This window comes from Haliotis asinina, chromosome 14 (assembly GCF_037392515.1).
Source record: "Haliotis asinina isolate JCU_RB_2024 chromosome 14, JCU_Hal_asi_v2, whole genome shotgun sequence".
NCBI lineage: Eukaryota > Metazoa > Mollusca > Gastropoda > Lepetellida > Haliotidae > Haliotis > Haliotis asinina.
In genome coordinates, this window is record NC_090293.1 from 47,548,139 (window position 1) to 47,567,953 (window position 19,815).

General features: G+C 39.8%; 2 protein-coding genes across 2 annotated transcripts in view; both read right to left on the reverse strand.

Annotated features, from left to right (window-relative positions):
* LOC137262156 (uncharacterized) overlaps window positions 1-10,890 on the reverse strand; it is a 30,432-nt gene extending 19,542 nt beyond the window's left edge. The window contains exons 1-15 of the mRNA XM_067799937.1: window positions 10,811-10,890; window positions 10,080-10,219; window positions 8,916-9,085; window positions 8,183-8,343; window positions 7,735-7,811; window positions 7,363-7,445; window positions 6,710-6,920; window positions 6,401-6,480; window positions 5,924-6,073; window positions 5,022-5,124; window positions 3,963-4,111; window positions 3,521-3,631; window positions 2,513-2,579; window positions 1,738-1,838; window positions 52-210 (exon numbers count right to left, since the gene is read on the reverse strand). Coding sequence (XP_067656038.1) covers window positions 52-210; window positions 1,738-1,838; window positions 2,513-2,579; window positions 3,521-3,631; window positions 3,963-4,111; window positions 5,022-5,124; window positions 5,924-6,073; window positions 6,401-6,480; window positions 6,710-6,920; window positions 7,363-7,445; window positions 7,735-7,811; window positions 8,183-8,343; window positions 8,916-9,085; window positions 10,080-10,219; window positions 10,811-10,863 — 1,815 coding nt within the window. The 5' untranslated portion in view covers window positions 10,864-10,890. The remainder of the gene's footprint in view (window positions 1-51; window positions 211-1,737; window positions 1,839-2,512; window positions 2,580-3,520; window positions 3,632-3,962; window positions 4,112-5,021; window positions 5,125-5,923; window positions 6,074-6,400; window positions 6,481-6,709; window positions 6,921-7,362; window positions 7,446-7,734; window positions 7,812-8,182; window positions 8,344-8,915; window positions 9,086-10,079; window positions 10,220-10,810) is intronic.
* A 3,514-nt stretch (window positions 10,891-14,404) lies between these two features.
* The window catches only part of LOC137262153 (uncharacterized), a 30,319-nt gene continuing 24,908 nt past the window's right edge, over window positions 14,405-19,815 (reverse strand). The window contains exons 30-35 of the mRNA XM_067799934.1: window positions 19,094-19,224; window positions 18,377-18,505; window positions 17,842-17,965; window positions 16,380-16,476; window positions 16,156-16,263; window positions 14,405-15,192 (exon numbers count right to left, since the gene is read on the reverse strand). Coding sequence (XP_067656035.1) covers window positions 15,119-15,192; window positions 16,156-16,263; window positions 16,380-16,476; window positions 17,842-17,965; window positions 18,377-18,505; window positions 19,094-19,224 — 663 coding nt within the window. The 3' untranslated portion in view covers window positions 14,405-15,118. The remainder of the gene's footprint in view (window positions 15,193-16,155; window positions 16,264-16,379; window positions 16,477-17,841; window positions 17,966-18,376; window positions 18,506-19,093; window positions 19,225-19,815) is intronic.

Consider the following 19,815-nt stretch of genomic DNA (forward strand, 5'->3'; position numbering starts at 1 on the left):
GGTTTCCCGTTAAGACATCAACGTTTTTGATAGGCTAGTGAAAACACATACCTGTAAGGCTGCATCAGCCTTTACCATTGGTTGAGTCAGGGGATATTCATCTTTACGGGTGTCAAATGTCCGAGTGCCGGAAGACAAAGGTCTTATCAAGTTGGTGCCACCGCTCTGGAATCTTGCCGCAGCTTTCTCACCACACATGCCGAGTACATACTGAGGAAAACAAAAGGGGAAATAAAGTCTGATATGATTCTGGTAAATGGTACACTATTTTATTTCCGTTACCCATGCAAAACGTCTATTTCTTCGCACATGAAGCGAATATAATGCTGTTTTAATCTCTACCACTGACCCTTGTCTTTCCTCCATCTCTTGTCCACCATCCTGCACTACCACCCGAGAGCAAACACAACGGACGCTCTTGAAAACTATGTATGGGATCAACTTCATTAACATCAATCTACGCGGATTGAATTCGATGACATGTGTCAGTAGAAACCACCGATATCTTTCATCGCCTCATTCGTTACATGGGTCACTGAAGATCAGTTCTAACACGGATCGTCATGGGACTAATAACATTAAAGGATTCACACAGTAGGACCTGCAGCTGAGTCTGATTTTTCGACTCAGCTGATCCGTTCATGTCTTTGTTCGGAATGCTGTATCTGTGTCATGACTGTCCGTATCAGGGGAACCAGTGCTGCAAGCATTAAACGATGCAGGCTCTAGAACACTTTAGTCAAAACAAAACCCCTCGTTATAGCCACGAGAAATCACTGCTGTAAGCAGATTCGATAGTACAATTCCCACTGTATCAGTAGCATGCATTTACTAAACACTATGAAACAGTGATGATACCGGGTGTTCGCGAAAAGTTGAGCGTATCCTGCATCAACGTTGTCATCCGTTATAAAATATATAGAGGTTAGGTATTAGTCCTTATAGAAACGATTGCGTGTGGCACAAGTCAAAAAGGGAATTGCATCGAACAATTCTTTATCTGTCACTGATACGTCAGGGTTTTTTTAAAACATAAATCCTTCTAAAGTCCACCATAAAATATGCTGAAAACTTGTCCCTGATTGCTGTCACCTTGATCTACCAAATTCTGAGGAAGCATCGGGTGACGAGAGCAAGTTTACTCGTTCTTCAGAAAGACCTGTTGGAATATTAAATGTTGGAATAGATTTGAAACGTGGACTATTGGAAAGTTGGACTTTTTTCTTTGTCAAGCCAGTACCTGTCCAACCTGTTCATAATTAAGCCAAATTGCACATCAAGCATGAGGAAAGTTGCACCTGATCCTGACAGTTCAATGTTGCCAAAAGTAAAAGTATTATCGCCAACAGCAATGACATTTACAGTCTTTCACCGGTGCAGTAACGCCTGCTAACAATGTTATCAGTATCATCGCTTTGTGTGACACATACAGTTATCCGAACAGACATATCGTCAAACAGTCTGCATAAGTATGGTAGTCTGACGGCGGTGACAGACACGATCATCTATGTGGACTGACCCTGTCGAACAGTGAGATAGAACATTATCAACACCATTATGTGCACATTCATACACTGGCTGTGTAATGAAGGTTGACACTGTTATCAATATCAGATCAGTATGTAGGACGCATACAGATATCCATACAGCGATAACATGTATCTTTGAGATAAGCACAACGTCGACAGACAAACAACGACGATAGACACATGGATAGGACTGTGTGTACTGACTGACCTTGTAGAAAAGAGAAATGGCCAGGTTCTTTCTGTAGGTGGTGCTCGATAACCCAGCTGTGCCGTCTGGGGTCAGCTCGGAAGAAAGACGGGATAGAGCAGCTAAAAGTTAAATAGTTTCGATAAAGAGCATGACAAAATTCATACTAATCATTCACCACCATTTAAACAGTAGTGAGTAAATTTCATTCCACCAAAGATGGGAATACGCATGCATGCAACAGCTCTGCAATAGTATCGCCTCTACACCATTTGCATGACATCTGTCCCATTCTTCGCAGATTTGATCATTCTTAGCGACAACGAAGACACGTACGGCGATCGAGGTAATCATTTATTCTGTAGTGTACCGTCCACCCTGAGAAACCATTTATCCGTTCGATCCACATTTTGGCACATGACAACCAATAAACGAATCTCGCAGACACATTGACACACAACGGTTTGCTTGTTTGTTGTGTAATACTACTCTAGCTATATTGTCATTTTCGAGCTTTATGGAGGCGGTCAGTAAATAGAGTGCACCTTATTCAGACAACAAAATCCAGTGATCAACAACATATGCATCGATCAAGTAAATTTGGATACCAACCATGTCAGCGAGCCTGACCACCCGATCCCGTTATTCGCCCCTTAAGACAACCAACCTAACCCTGACCCTCACGGGTAAACACACAACAAATATAACTTCTTTTCATTGTCCAGAATGTGGAACCACATGCCAATCAAACAATACATGAGCGATGTTTCAGTGTGACTCAAGGTATGAAGCTTACTTTTAAGAATTGAAGCATTCCCCAACTGTTTGCCCTGCAGAAACGTCTCGGTCTTGCTTGCGTGTACCTGCAAATATCAACAATAGTTAAAGTTTACAATATACACAATGTCACAGGATGGAATTGAAAATCCACTAAATCCGTAACGCTAAATGTACACCTTGATACATAATACGTATAGCAACGTTGGAAAGCGTGAATATTATTATCACGTATCTAAATGAGACAGGGCAAAGAAAAACATAGAAACGTTGTGACTACATCAAAGAAGAAGCTGACATTCATAATATTTTATCTCATACGAAAATGACAATAAAAAGGCCTAAGGCTTATATTTAGGTACAAGACATTAATTTGCATTAACTGACACAGTGTGTTTGAAGACTGAAGACATACATGATAAGGTACACGTTCAAGTCTTCATATTTCACGAACACATTCAACAAATGTCTTGTGGCTTCGTATATTATATGTGCAGCACATTTCTATTGCATTGACTTGATCCACAATACAAATACGTATATATCGTACGGACGCGTGTGTTTGTGTGTCTGTGTCACTGCGTCTTGCTTTGCGTGTGTCGGAGTTTGATTATCGATGTTTGGTTTAGCAAAGAATAGAATGCCAGCTTAATCTTTTCAGATTGTGGATACGATGTCATGTCAGATGACGCGTTTGTGGAACCTAGTGAAGGCAAGGGCTCGATTCCCAACATGGGTACAGTGTGAAGCCCATATTGGTGTCCCTTGCTGATATTGCTGCAATATTGAGCTGGGATATTGATAAAAATGGCGTAAAATCCCATTCATGTCAGATGAAATTCACCTTTTGCCATAATCATCTGGAATAGCCCCATGTAGTTATCCATAATCTATTTTTTTCATTTTGGATTCCGAAAATGGATATGGGTTTACCTCCTGCTTGCTTCATATTTGTCTTCCTGAAACTCCATACTTTGAAGAAATTATTCTACGCCATCTGGCGTTTTTTCACACATTCCTGACTCACCAGCGTCTTGTTGATGCCGCCATACACCAGGGATGGTTTTGTTTTGACCATGAAGTTGTTGTTCCGGTCCAGCTGCATCCTGAAGCCTGCTGTCACATAGGCGTGGGCGTTCTGGAAGATATCACTGAATGAAGTAACTGTTTTCCATCATGTACAATGTTTGCTTGTCATTGTTTAACGCCCAACACAGCAGTATTCCAACTATGTGGAGACGGTCTGTAAATGATAAAATCCTGACCGGACAATCCACCAACCAACAGCATGAGCACCAATCTTCACAACTGGGATACGGTGACATGTGTCAAACAAGTCAGCGAGCCTGACCACCTGATCCCGTTAGTCGCCCCTCATGATAAACATGTATGGTGAAGATCATTTCTAACCCGGATCTTCACAGGTTCATATACAATGTAATGCTGGTGTGTGGACTGTGCATATATACCTGACGTCTAGGGGTAATCTTGAAACTTTTGACATAGACGTCTCCAGATGGGAATGTTGGAAGTGTGACAGACAGGATGACCTTGCCCTTCATGTCTAGGTTCAGGAAGTCCATGAGACTGTACGATTTCTCTGACCCATCACTCGACCCTGTAATATATAACAAGTTTTATGAGTATACACTCTTCTCAAGGAACCTTAAGGGTATCTACTCCTGTGATATGAAGCGTAAAATTCTAAGAGGTCGAGCAACACCAGTGTTTGATACCATAATCCACATCAGTGAAAGATGATATGCAACCAGGAAATTCAATAATATTTTTGCCCTGGTTGAAAGTCATTAGCTTGCCTAACATCTGTAAATGATGCATCTCACACGTGAACATCGCTTTCTGATTGGCTAAGCGCCCTTGTATTTTTTGTCAATGTACCACGCTTACAGACGATGTATTTTATTCAATGTACACCGCTGGGAAATTCCGAACTCATTTTGGCCTTCATGGTAGTACTTCTTTATTATTGAATCACGCATAATGCAATTATGAAACTACCGATGTTTTGCTATTAAAAGTGAATGGAAGGGAGATAACTCTAGATTTGTTTTCCTTGTGTCGTCTGCACAATGGCGACGCAACGATTCGCTTCACATTCAAAAGAAGACATTTCACACAATTCAAATTAAAACTCAGACGTTCGGTAAACTAAATATGTTGTTCACTGGTTCCTCGTAGTCCATGGGCTCATGTACCCTCAAGGTTTGTATTATGTTCATGAACAAGTTATGGACATAAACACACCTCGAGAGTACTTGAGCCCATAGACCCCACGTGATCAGTGAACGACTTATATGATACGTCACATGCATGTCACAGTAGATAATATTACATGTTACACTGGAACTCCCTAAATAACTACTCAGATGATTATTGGTTTTAGGACTGTTTTACAGGATCCAAAATTAAAACTGACAAGTCGAATACTTTTCTATCATCTTATAATATAAAAAATCCGATTAGGTTTATATTTTCCTGTTCCACTATTGTGTATGCACAGCTCCTACCAATGAACACCGTCGCTCCAACTGTCTCGAACATGGTGAAGACGTCAGACGGGAACTCAGTGTGAAGGTTCTTCAGCATCAGGTTCCCGGCCCAACTGCCCAGCTGCAACAGATGGCGTGTTCATCTAGTAAAGAACAACCAGTCTCTTTCTCTGTCGTTTGACAAAACTAACACAATGTTCAGTATGTTTGTTTATCAATATAAGAATGAAACGATGAAAACATTTTCACTTCTACGCCAAAATATAAGAAGATACTCTTTAACATTCCTCTCAGGAAATGTTCGTATCGTATCAACTTCAATCCTGAGGATAAAATTTGTTGATTATAAATTCCTGTAGCGTGGTCGGACAGAATATATTTTGATGTGCAATTAGTGAATGGTCGCGACCTCTTTACTTCTTTATGTTTACATGTGAAAAGGATATTAGGTGATATTATGCACGTGATACAGTCGACCCACTCGAAATACTCGAGTACTGCAGTTCGACATAACCAGTTTGAGTTAGAGGACAACATGGGTTACAAAGGTTCTACTTTACCATTTAATAAGTTATAAGTTAGATCTATCACAGTAAATTTTATATATGTGCAAACCCATATGGTCTCTGCGTTAAAGAACACCTGGAAATCGACACATATAGACAGAAATTGAAATTAATGATCTTTATAGTGGAATTTTAACTGGACTTGGTTGTGAGTTCGACACAGCAGGGGTTGTTGGTTCGAGACATTCGAGTGCAAGACAACGGGGTTCGACTAATTACGCGTCTGTTGATCCAACTAGAGGTCGCACAGTGAGATTTCAAAAGATATATTGGACATAAACTGAAGTTTCACTGGGTTTCCAGTCAGTGAAGCAGGAAGGCAAGCAGGGATGTCACAAAATTGTATTGTCTTACGTTTCTAACTCCGATGTTGCCAATGTAGGCCACGTGACTGGCGAAGTCCCGGAAGTAGGACAAAGCAGGGTTGGTGCTGTTTGTCTCAAAGACTTCCATCATGTTGGTCAGAGTGATGTTAGGACCGAACATTACTTTGGAGGAGTCAATCTGTGAAATAAAAAAGGTAGCACGAGTTGCAAATAGTGTACTTGATGAACGGTTACTGCAGGACGTGAAATACTTGGGAAACTTCCTGAGTCAGTTAAAACAAAATTCCTTATGTCCGGGATTGCTGCTGTGTGCCAAGCACACCATGCTGTAATGGTCTTGGATTCCACACAGATCAATGATGAATGGTCTATGGGGGATGTATTTTGTGAATCTGATGAAAGTTCCATTTTGGGTTGTTCTGAAAAAAACCCCTTATGTTTGGAACATAATATTACTGTCAAGACTTTTTTACATTACTACTAAACTTGTGTAAGCTCAACTCACAGAAATGTCATAGAACTCCTGGATTCCACGTAGGTCAATGAGGACATTATACATCCATGGTCCAATTTCTTTATACACACCTGGAAGCAATCAGATAACAATCCTTCAGCCGGATGAAAGAGATGGGCTTGTTACAGAAAATGTCAGTCAAATGAACAATAGAGCTTATTCAATGGAGAAGTCATTAATAATCTTTGTCACTTACTACGTCAGATGGTCATCATTTGTGGTAAGAGAGTAGTCTAGAGCGGAAGTAGATTCTCCCGTAGAACGTTTCCTTAAAGCAGTTGCTTTATCATATTTGGTTACCATATCCTGAATTCCCAAACACAAGTCTGTAGTTGTCTCCCTGGTGTTGGCCGAGGAGGGCGTAGAGCTGCTGCCTGGTGGTGGGTTTGTACCACTGTGAGCCCTGCAGCACAATGTGGAGGGGGACCTGCTCTGGGTCAGTCTGTCTCTCAGATGAACAGCGTCCTGTGCAAGTCTTCCCTGTTTTGCTGCATATCTTCTTGTCCAGTTCCTGGAAGAAACAGTCCAAAGGGAAAATGAGATTATATTTCTAAATGAATAATTATAATCTATGTATCACATAATGCATTTCTTATGATACGTATTGATCCTTAAATAGATATTGAAGGACAGTACTCATTGGTGAGCGAGCGCCGGAACATAAGATACTGAACTTGATTTAGTATTAGGCAGCAGGGTACTTATCACAATATTCCAGACAATTTGTAACCTTCACTTGATACATCAAAACCAGGTTATGAAACTGAATACCTAAAATGATTAAGAATAGTACAAAATAACAATCTGTCTCGGTGATATCTGGGCTTATGATGGCATTTTCGGTTTCTTAAGTACTCGATCCTTGTGAAACCAAAAAAGTAATGGAGCAACGATCTCTCGTAGTTTTACATCTATGACACCATTCATAATACAATGAAGATATTCCTATTCACCTCAATATCGATAGCACCGCCAGGCAGAGTTGGTGGGGCGTCTGAGGCAAACGACTTCATGGCATCCAGAATCGGACGATACCCTTAACAGAGGACACGTATACTGCTTCAAGTGATTATTTGTGTATATCCGTACAGACAATGGTGATTACATAACTGTATTACTGTAGCATGCATTGAATGCGGCAAAAATTTATTATACTAAATTATTTACGTCATATGACCACATCCAGATTGAATAGAGTTTTCTTGCATTTTTCAACCAGTGGGGACACCATACACTGCACTCATAAGGGGGTCTCGAATCCGGGTTTTCGGAACGCTCTAACCACTAGGCGATCGTGAGTCAAAAACATTTGGTGTGACACTGACCTGTACAACGGCAAATAGTTGAGTCATAGTTATTTTCCACTTGCTGCATCGTAGGGTTAGGTGTTTTCTTCAGGAGGCTGAAATATGTATAATATTGGGGAGGTAACTGAAAGAACGTTTTCACCTAAGTCTTCAAACTATTTTTCAGTCTTATTAGCCATGATATTTACATTTGCATCAGTGTTGCAGTGTGATCCACTGTAAAATACTTGTAATCATACACAAACATATATCAGTTGTCAACTTGAGACTTCAAATCAAAAAAGAGTCAGCTATGTATTTTGCAATTTAATACGATGCATACACACATCACACTAGGGTTTTATCCAGTAAATTCTCACCTGAGTTCCAGAAAGCATTGTAAGGTCAAGTACAACATATAACTTTTCCTCTATCGTTCACAGTATTTTTGAAGATATAAGTGTGATCATAGAGTTGTTGATCTTACCCATACATATTCATAACCATGGCGGGGCTACAGAAGCCACACTGAGAGCCATTGTACTCTGCCAGACGGTCTTGTATCGGGTGTAGGCCATCCCTGGGGTTACCCAGACCCTCGATGGTTGTCACTTGCATGCCGTCACACGCGTACAGAGGAACCAGACACTGAAAGAATAAAGTGAGCCTTCGTATAACAGTTTATTATGTATGTATTAAACCGACTCACGTACATTAGGGTGAAATTGAAGTAAAACTCAGCAAAATACAAAACATACAGAAAGGAAGCAAATCGGTTTACAGCTTCTTATGTATAATTCCATTAACAAATCATCACTAAGATCGAAATGTAACTGATGTTATTCATATACACCTTTCACACTTTTAATTCAGTATAACTGACTACCGGTTTGTTACTTAACTAGCAGTTCATAACTCACATCCTCTTCCTGATGGTTTGTGAACCTAATCCAAATTATCTGTTTGATCTATCCTCAATGACTGATGGTATTTACATGTCCATCTCTGGCTTCCTGTCAATCTGGTAAATATAATATGCCTTCTACACGTCTTTAATTACCTGAAGAAGTAGCTCAGACACGTCGTGTTATACAAAAGGATTAAGTTTACTACTCGTCTTCGAAGCACTCATTCATGACACTTGGGGTCGGCATGTCTTCATGGTGACACATGTATAAAAGCTTCGTGGCGTACTAAGTACGAAGTCGTTAGATTCTTACCGAGTTGACTGTGTAGGTCTGCACGGCCTTTGTGATGGGATCATACAGCGTGGTAGTGACGAGGCACACGCCACATCCTCCCTCAATGCACTTTGTTTTGGTGCCATAGGACACACCCTGGGACCTCATGAACTCATTCAGGGAGAGAGCTGCGGCATACTGGTTACCAACTGAAATAATTATGCAAATAAGTATGGAAAGGTTTTCATCATATCGTGAGGGAAATCAGCATAAACACTAGCAACAGAGTATCCACTGTTGGCTCAACACTTCAAAGTCGTCCATCCTGAAAAATGAGAAATATTGTTCATGAACTCATCGAGAAGAAATGTGACCTCTCCAGTTTCCTTCCAGTCTCCGTCTCCTTTTTCATCTTTGATCCATAGTGGTGTTTTAAACAGTAACGTTGTGTCTTATATGTCGTAAATAATATTACACACGTCTATTAAAATTTTGAAATAGCTAACTTGATTTTCATTCAATGGTTTATTTTTAGCACTTCAGTTAATGACATCATATTCTGTTTTTCTATATCAAACCTGGAAGCACTTTAAGGAATTTGAAATCCAAAGTGTACTTTTGTGTTGCCTCTGACACCAAGCGGCATTGTCCTTCGTCGTGCATGTACGAGCACTAGAAGGACGTGGAAACATCCATAACTAAAGTGTCACCTTGACTGACAATACAGCACCATGAGCTGATTCTGAGGATGGTAGCAATCACTGACCAACAGCGGACGTCAGATTTAGTTTTGGGACACCAAAGAATGAAGAGAAAGCCCACGAAAGGAGACTGGATTGCTATCGCCCTGAGCATAGTTAGACTACCAGGAGTTATGTTATGTAGTTCAACAAATTCCTCCCAGCGCTGTAACAGTTTTGTTGTGAAACGCGCCAGACAGTTTCTGTGCCTGTTCTTCTGGAAGTGAAATTGAGCTAACAAAACCTTAGAATACCCAGACTTCATTTTCACAGCAAAAACCCTTATATTTTACATATTTGTTGGCTTTCGATTTCAGTTCATCATTGATAAATGTATGTCCACCATCGACCACCGATTTCAGAAAAGGTACACATACTTCTACATTTATGAATAAGACGACAATAAATTGTTATGTGCAACAGTGGTTGTTTAAATGTGACCTGACAATGTCATTTTCAGTACCTGTGTAGGAAGTCCCGTTTATAGTGAAGTCGACAGAGGACTTAAGAAAACCTCTCGCCTTGAACTTGAAGAAGTGTCCACAGTTTTCACAGGTACAAGCATAAACGCCATCCTTCAGTGCTCCGTTGGTGGGTGCGTGGCTGAACATGAAAAACATGCAAGTTACGACGTGTTACGATACTAAAACACAAACAGAAACAAGTTCGCCGTGATTATTAACGTGATTCTTGATGTATGACATTATATAATGTGCGACACCCAACTATGGATAGAGGAACAGAACAATATTAACCAAATACCCCTCCCCAAAGCTACAAACAAACAAACATAAACACAAAACAAACAAACAACAAACAAAACAAAACAAAAGAAAAAGCATAACAAAACGCAGATTAATAATTTAAAAAATCACAAATAATTTGACCATTACATAGAAATTGTATTATTATTCCACCTTTTAAACTCATACGTTAAGAAGAATCTGTCATAAGCTACGTTACATTACTTCCAGGAACAATTGGAAACCCTATAAATGTAGTCTGTCTGAGGAGACACTGACTTCAACAAAAACAACCTAAGAACATTCTTTCTCTGACGTTCAGTTTAAATAATTCATTTGCTTTCCACCAGCCACCCATTAAAAGGTTTCCACCGACGGCTTTCTGTGAGCCTAAACATATTGCATCTGCCTCAGACATCCATTATTCCACAGATATGTTTGAATCAGTTACCTGGCCCTACACACCGGGCACTGCACAAAGTTCCCCACCGGCTTTGCCGACATGTCTGTTTCGACTGCTGCAGCTTCTCTGCTGATAAAATCATATGTTCCAGGAAAGTCTATGTATAGATGATTCATGTTCACATGACAGGCATGTGATATTTTTATGAATTTTTATCTGTGCACAGTCCATCCGGACGTCAATGCACTTTCACATATGTGGTAGTGTCCAATATGAATTCTGTGCCATATGTACTGAACTGGGTATGTTGACAGATAAAAACAACACATATATGTCACCTATATGTCTTGACAAACAGCACAACACGTACCTTTGCCCGTAGGCATGCGTTCTGCCTGTTAACAGGCAACAAAATACGAACTTCGTTTAGGAATAGATCTGTCTGTTAGCAGACAATTCAAGACGTACTTCAGGAAGCTGTGGGAATACGGTCTGCCTGTTCACAGACAACTTTAAAACGTACTTCACCAACCTGTGGGCATACGGTCTGCCTGTTCACAGACAACTTTAAAAGGTACATCACCAACCTGCTGGCATACGTTCCGGATGGTCATGTTCAAGTATATATTTAATATTATTACAGAGTAGGGTGTAGACTAATCAATATTTACTGACGAAATATTTTATTACTGAATTTACAGATTTAGATTAAACATTGCAATAAGTTTGCCAGGGACTATCATTCACACGCCTTGCGTTTTAATCTACTCGTAGTTCATCATACTATGATAACTATGTATCCCAGTACGGCAAGTAGAATTGCAGTAGTGTTGGTCGTTTCTTGTATATCACCACACCCAATCGGCAGGTTAGACAATCCAGTGATCGATTTCGTGAACGTCGATCTACGGACCTGGTCAGCGAGTAGGGAACCAGATTCCGTCTGCCACCTCTTTGACCAGGATAGGTTACTGACGGCCAAATCTAAACTGATCTTCACGTTATGCAAACGCGTCGCTACAGTGAGCGAGTGAGTGAGTGTAGTGTTACGCCGTACTCACCAATATTCCAGCTATATGGCGGCGATCTGTAAAATATCGAGTCTGGACAAGACAAACCAGTGATCTACAACATGAGCATCGATCTACGCCATTGGGATACGATGACATGTGTGAACCAAGTCAGCGAGCCTCTTACGACAAGCATGGAGTATTGAATATCAGTTCTAACTGAGATGTTCACGGGTCATTTCAGCAGTTTCAGTCTGGACCAAACAATGCAGTGATCAACAGTATGAGCATCGATCTGCGCAATTGGGATACGATGACATGTGTCAACCAAGTCAACGAGCCTGACCACCCGATGCCGTTAGTCGCCTCCTAGGACTGGCATAGTCGCCTTATATGGCAAGCATGGGTTTCTGAAAGCCTATTCTACCCCGTACCTTCACGGATATCGTCACTTTGGAAGACTGAATATCTCAGATATATATACAGCTGCGTCCCTTGATCATGACAGATTCCAGTGAATTACAAACGGACTAGATTGCAAACAGTCGTCGAATCTCTCCAAAGTTTTGTCATGAAAATACAAACACGATACCTTCAAGAAAATAACAATTTCAGGCTTTTTACACATTTGGCCACCATCAAAACAGATATATACTTTCTTTTGGACGTCAGTATATCTCGCTGTAGCATACATTGACCAACTATTACTCGTCATCAGTGCATATATACTAGATTAGATATTTGTTTGATACACGAGTCACTGATAGAGCACGCGACTTTTTGCATAACATTTACAATGATAACGGTGACGGTATCGATATCTAACCGTCACTTATGCAATGAACAGTGATCTGTCTATAATGGCGTATACTTAACAACGGTGTAGACTTTACAGATAGACGATGTTTTGTCATTTTAATAACTATTAGACATATTTGCTGGCATACACAGATATACAAACACAGACAGATAGACAGACATGCATAAATGCATACATGCATTCATGCACACAGACACACATACGCTATACACATATATGCAGACATACATACATACATACAGGCATACACGCATGCCGACATACAGACCTACAGACATACACACATAGAGACATACAGACATACACACACACAGACATACAGACATACACAAATTCATACATACATACATACATACACATACATACATTATTCACTTTTAGGAATTTATCAGAGAAAATCATTGACAACACCAGGTGTCTGTCCGGTAGAGCACGGTGTTCATGTACATTTAATCTGGAACGAGATATGGTGCTTGACGTGGTATAGTTGACAACTCGGCACAATACATTTCAAGTTACATATAACAACCTCTTCAGAGTCGACCTGGAAAGACCCTTCATCACAGTTTTATCTCGATGTTATCGGGAGAGATATCCCTAAAGATTGTATCCACATGTTAGGTTAAAATATGAAAACACTGGATACAGGAGTGAGTGACTTCAGTTTTATACCGCTTTCAGCAATATTTCAGCAATATGACTACAAGTAACACTAACAATGGGCTTCAAACGTTGTACCCATGTGGGAATCGAACCAGAATCTTCAGTGTGACGAGCGAACGCTTTAACCACCAGGTTACCTCAACACCCCAGATGCATTTGAGAAGTTTAAACATGGACGTATAAGAGTGTAGAGGCTATGAAGTTTTATAGTATAAACCACAGCACGTTTGTAGCAAATCTATTTAAATTTCATTTACTTTTAGTCACAGGCATGTTTTTAAATGTATTTTGATAAATGTCAAAAAGAATAATTACACAAGACAAGGTCGAGGCCATAAACCGACTGCTCTAATAATCAAGCCTTCTTGTAACCTAGTGGTTGATAGCTCGAACAACAGTCCACATCAGAGACATCCAATCAGCAAATCGTTGGGTCAACCATACGCTCGTACATGCCCGTGAATATTGTCTGTAGCTAGTTCGAATTCGGGTGGTTTCAGACATTTCAAACTCGTGTTGGTCAAGCATAGTTAGTTGTATATGGATGCTCTCACCGTCCCTACCGGTGATGATCCCGGTTAGAACTGTTTTCTTTTTGGGATTTTTATTAGAAAACGGATATTCAGTTACCCGTGACTGTCGTAAGAGGCAACCCAGGGATCCGTTTGTCAGACTCGATGACTTGGTTTGCACATATCATCGTATCCCAAATGTGTAGATCGATGGGCATGTGGTTCATTTTACAGACCGCAGCGATATTGCTGGGATATTGGGATATTGAGTGCAACGTTAAACTAGAACCCACAAACAATCTTTGACTGTCGTGTTATTCTACCTGCATGGCTTTGTATTTTCCAACAAGCTTTGGCGTTGACACGAAGAATGAATTTGTTTGGAGCAGAAAACTTTACAACATGCAGACACGCTTTAGTTAGGTCTTAAATAGACTCATGCTGTTTACAAGATGCATACACTGACCCACACTTCAGTAGTTGCCTCTGACAAGAAGTTCGGTGTTATGTTTTTCATATAAAGTGTACTTTCACACAGGTGTATGCACTTGGTGCTGAAGTAGCGAAGATGATTCTAGACTTCCTCACAATGGAAGTATACTGGATAAGTATGGACCAAATCAACCAGAACTAGTCGTAGATTTTAAAATGCCTTTATTGTGTAAAATACATGACTACTGAACAAAATCACAGTATTCTGTCATGTTGAATTATAACTTAAACAAACAAATCTGTTCACAGTTCAAAAGTACATGTAGATATTACATGTATTTCAAAATCTGTAAAATATCTTGACAATCATTAACTTGAAAACAAAGTTAAAGTAAAACATCTAAATAGCCATATGCCAAATAAAATTAAATCTGTGTAAAAATAAGGTCAAACGCTAAGGAACAAAATCACAGTATTCTGTCATGTTGAATTATAACTTAAACAAACAAATCTGTTCACAGTTCAAAAGTACATGTAGATATTACATGTATTTCAAAATCTGTAAAATATCTTCACAATCATTAACTTGAAAACATAGTTAAAGTAAAACATCCAAATATGCATATGCCAAATAAAATTAAATCTGTGTAAAAATAAGATCAACCCCCCTTTTTAACAGTATATGCGGAATTTGTCATAATTTTGGAAGTTTGATATATCGGCTGATTGGAAACAATTAAATTCAATTCAATTCAACAGACAATTTGTAATTACTGTCCCTCGTCAGGCTGATCAATATCCACCTGCCTGACTGTTATCCTCTGACTCTCATCATTATCCCGTAGTTGTCTTATCGTTATTATATGAATGTCTGATAGTTAACTGTGACTGTCTGGTCGTTATCCTATAGTTTTGTGACCTATTGTCCATATACCAGAAGGCTGCTGTCAACTTGACACTGTGACTGTATCATCTCCACCGTAGAAGGTCCGTCTGAAATATACCAATATGCTATGTTAGTCTGAATGCATCCGTCGGCTACAGCAATTCTTCCATCCCAACACGGTTCCTCTCTGATTGTTTCACGTTGTTTCAGGCATACTTTCTGCAGTATAATTAGGAGTATCTTGTCGGTTAAACGATGCCGATAATTTCGCTATTAGAAACAAAAAATACATTGTGACACGGCAATGTAATTAATCAGTTTAACATAATAGTAGACATTATAGTTCATGAGGTAAAGTTAACAGTAGACATAACAATACATGGGTTAAACATTAATAGAAGACATTACAGTACATGAGTTTAACGTTGGCAGTAGACATTACAGTACATGAGTTTAACGTTGGCAGTAGACATTACAGTACATGAATTTAACATTTGCAGTAGACATTACAGTACATGAGTTTAACGTTGGCAGTAGACATTACAGTACATGAGTTTAACGTTGGCAGTAGACATTACAGTACATGAGTTTAACGTTGTCAGTAGACATTACAGTACATGAGTTTAACGTTGGTATTAGGCATGACAATACACTGGTTTAACACTGCTTTGAACAAGATTTGAGTTATATCAATACATGTACGCCCGAGGTTGGAGGAAAGCAAAAAGCAAATCTGAGGCTGAGCAAAGCAATACAGATATATCCTAATTTTGAGGTTTGCAATATTCATCTTACAACAGTAGAAAGAAACCTTTGGTGAACTGGGTTTCGAACCTACGACCATAGTCTCTTGCTGGAATTAATTCAGTGTTTCTTGTCCTTCATTTCATTTGTGTATATACCTCTATCGGTCAAAAAAGACAATCATGGAACTCACGTCAACAAGATATCGTAGGTACTTGCACATTACATTAATATTGTTTAGTGGAACACGAATACTGGTGGACCAAAGCTTTCACTTAGGCCTCATTTACAAATGTATGCAACTGTGTACCAGAGTGAAGTCATACCAAGAGGAAAGAACGTGTCCTTTGCAATGTCCTTTCTGGCAGCCTGGATGGCTTGTTTCACAGCAAACAACGCTGATGCAGCCATACACAATGGGGGCTCACCGACGGCTGGAAGATAACATAGACCATTATATTGTGAAAACGATAAAAATGCACACTATTCACGATTTCACGTCTTTTATCATACACATGTACATCGATCGTTATATAGCAGCTACAAGTACCTTTCGACCTCAAAACTCCACGTGGGTTGGGAGCGTTCTTCAGGAACTGGATACGGAAGTCTATAGGAATGTCCTTGCCCATCGGCGGTTTGTATTCCTGTACAGACAGAACATTGCATTAAGTTTTCGATTGGAATTCGGCTCGCAAACAGTCTTAAACTCCAGTGCCTAGATTTTCGAAGACCTTTCAGCGCTAAGGCACTTACGACTATCTTAGCTGATGAAATTCTTCAAAGGCATTTAAAAGTTGGTGAGGTAATACAAGACGCAATTATGGATGACAACCTCTGTAATCGTTTTAACACGACGTTTCAAGGCTAATTCTTGCCCCTTCGTCGGGTGTATCTTCAAGGCTAATTCTTGCCCCTTCGTCAAGTGGATCCACCTGACGAAGGGGCAAGAATTAGCCTTGAAACGTCGTGTTAAAACAATTAAAGAAGTTGTCATCCATAATAGTGTCTTGTATTATGACTATCTTAGCGTTAAAACAGCTTCGAAAGTCTTGGCCAAGTACCCTAGCATCTTGCATAATAACATTTAACATCAACATTTGTCATGTCTGTAGACTAATTTCTCCGACACGGTCTGTCGTCCTTGAGAGTCGGTGTTAAGCGACCCATTACTGTCATCATCACACTACCACGACACTGACAGTTGACAAATCTGTTACAGAGTCATTGTGAATAGTGCCAGAAAGAGATTTGCTAAAATCGGTGCTAATAGTGGACAGATGTTGAATTTAAGGCAAAAGTCAATAGATAAAACCATCATAGAGGACGGGCGGACCAAAACAATACTAGAGCTGTGGCTATGTTGTAGTATCGATAATCGTGATTATTGAACGATAAATATGTCGATTCTTTGTTCGTATCGTGATACGTAGAGCTGACCTCAAAATTGTTAATTGTCACTAGAAATTGACGGTTATGTCAGTATTTACACTGTTACTTGATATCAAAATATAGCATATCGTGATGTGTAAAGAATCGTATAGTATCGTTCCAAGATATCACGATACGGAACGTATAGTGAATTTTCTGTATCGTCACACCTCTAAACAATACAATGCATATTTCCATAATCGTTTGAATTCTAGGGACCGTTAACTTCACACTTGGTATTAGTTTCTACATGATGGTATTGACCTTGCCTCTGAAAGAATGTTAAAAAAATGTACATGAAGGAAAACTATGTGATTTTGCATGAACGCCGAAAGGAAAGAATGTGTTTATCACGAAGACAAGAAAGAGGGGGGTTTCCTAACTTGGATAACTTGTGCCCAACCTTCTTCTTGAATGAATACATATTTCAATCTGAGCATAAATTTTCGGCGGGGACAACTGTGATAAAAGAATTGTCTCTTCAAGTTGGAAAGAAAATTCAGAGCAGGATAGGATATGGGGAACACTGAAAAGACATGGACAGCATAAGATATTGGGTGTTATGGAATAAACGTACATACCCATGTTCCATCAGTCAAGGCGGTGCCAGTCGTGGGGTCATAAATCATCTGTTCGGTCAGCCAGTATCCCAAACCCATCACAAAGGCTCCCTCTGCTTGTCCGACGTCGATCTCAGGGTTCATACTGAATATAGTAAGACGTTGTTGACGCACACCGTACGATCGTAACCTCTATCTAATGTCTATTAGTGTCTCTCTCGATTACGAGGTCAAATTGATGAATGTGCTTTTTAGCTGTTATACATATAGTTAGTTACATCAAGGTTTGTTTCAAATGTGAAGGAAGAGCATATCATATGAATGTTGTTAATAATATATTTTACATCATACAATTTGTTGCAAAATGCATAATGGGGACATTCCTTGCACTATTTCAACCGAAGGTTGTTTCTTTACTTCGAAGGCTATTTTCCTTGTGACTTGGTTGTTTAAGAAATATACACCTTAAATGACTTCTTGAGAACAGTAATCTGGTCTCACTTCCAATCTGTGTTACTGTCCATCGTCATTCAGGAACACAGGAACACATTCTTACCTCTCTCCACAGTCATACAGTATGTCCACTCTATTGATCTGGTTCTCTCCGGTCAGAACGTCCATCTCGACCTCTGTGCACGCTGCGCCGTAGGCGTTGTACTGGGTAAAGTCGCCTGTTGGATTGGTGCTGAAAAAGAGGTATTTAAAGAGATAACACTAAAACCATTTCCTGTCAAGCAAAAGGTCTACTACACACATAACAGTCAGGTTGATGCTTCGCCCTTAGATGTTAGGTGTTGAATTGGACGAAATCATCAGTTTTTCTCACTCTTAGTCCTCAAATACATTTTCGGATTTTGTTTTCCATTGATACAGTTTTGCCTATCTAAAAAAGCAGTTTTTATCACTGTAGCACTCTTGATTTAAGGACTCACATCACGTGTTCGTTTCTAACTATTTAGGACGAACATAAACATGACAACAGTTTAAATAGCCTAGGTAGGTCAGAATCTACCCCTTTGATGTAAGAACAAGGTGGGAAAGAAGTAGCCTTTAAAGTTGATTCAGGGGTGGAGAACGTTTGTTCCCTTCCCCGGCGAAGGTTTGGTCAGGGCGAACGTTTGGCCTGTTGCATCGGGTTTACGTATAAACATGGGTACACATTCTGGTGTCACTCCCCGTGATATTGCTGGAAAATTGCTAAAATCGGCGTAAAAGCTAACTCACTCAGTCACTACTCACACTTATGGAATATTAAGTTAAGTATGAACATTACAAGCTTCTCGCTGTCAGGTCCATTCCTGTGATGAAGCACTTAGTGACCAGCTGCAGCCAGGTTGGGTTGGACATCTGAGCTTTGACCGGTGCCATCCGTGCCTTTAACTGTTGACAGCACTGCAGGGTCCCCTTTAATAGGACGTATATGGGAAATTATGTAGTTGCAAGTAAACAAAAGCGGCGAAACCCGTTCCACGAACGTAAGAAACATCTGCAATTGTACGATTCTGCTTATAGTATGAGCATGCATTGTAAGTCACTATCAAGCAGTACTTTTAGAAAGGGGAGGCCACAAGTCGGAGTCACTTTAAATGGTGTCAAAAGTATGAACTAAGCAAGGTGCTATCCTCGTGAGCTTTCAGTAAATGCCACTGTTTTTGTGTTGTAAATAGCAGGGTCGGTTCCTGGATTTGACTTAGTTGAGGACACAGCTCACATGTAACGTGTCTGAAGAAGAGGGGTTGGAAAGAACATTCTTGCTATACCTATATATGGATATTTCAGCAATCGGTTAGCTGGTTGGTTGGTTTGTTGTTTAACATTTTGCACTTTTAGCAATATTTCAGCTATATAACGGCGGTCTGTAAAATATCGAGTCTGGACAAAACAAACCAGTGATCTACAACACGAGCATCGATCTACACAATTGGGATACGATGACATGAGTGAACCAAGTCAGCGAGCCTCTTACGACAAGCATGGGTTATTGAATATCAGTTC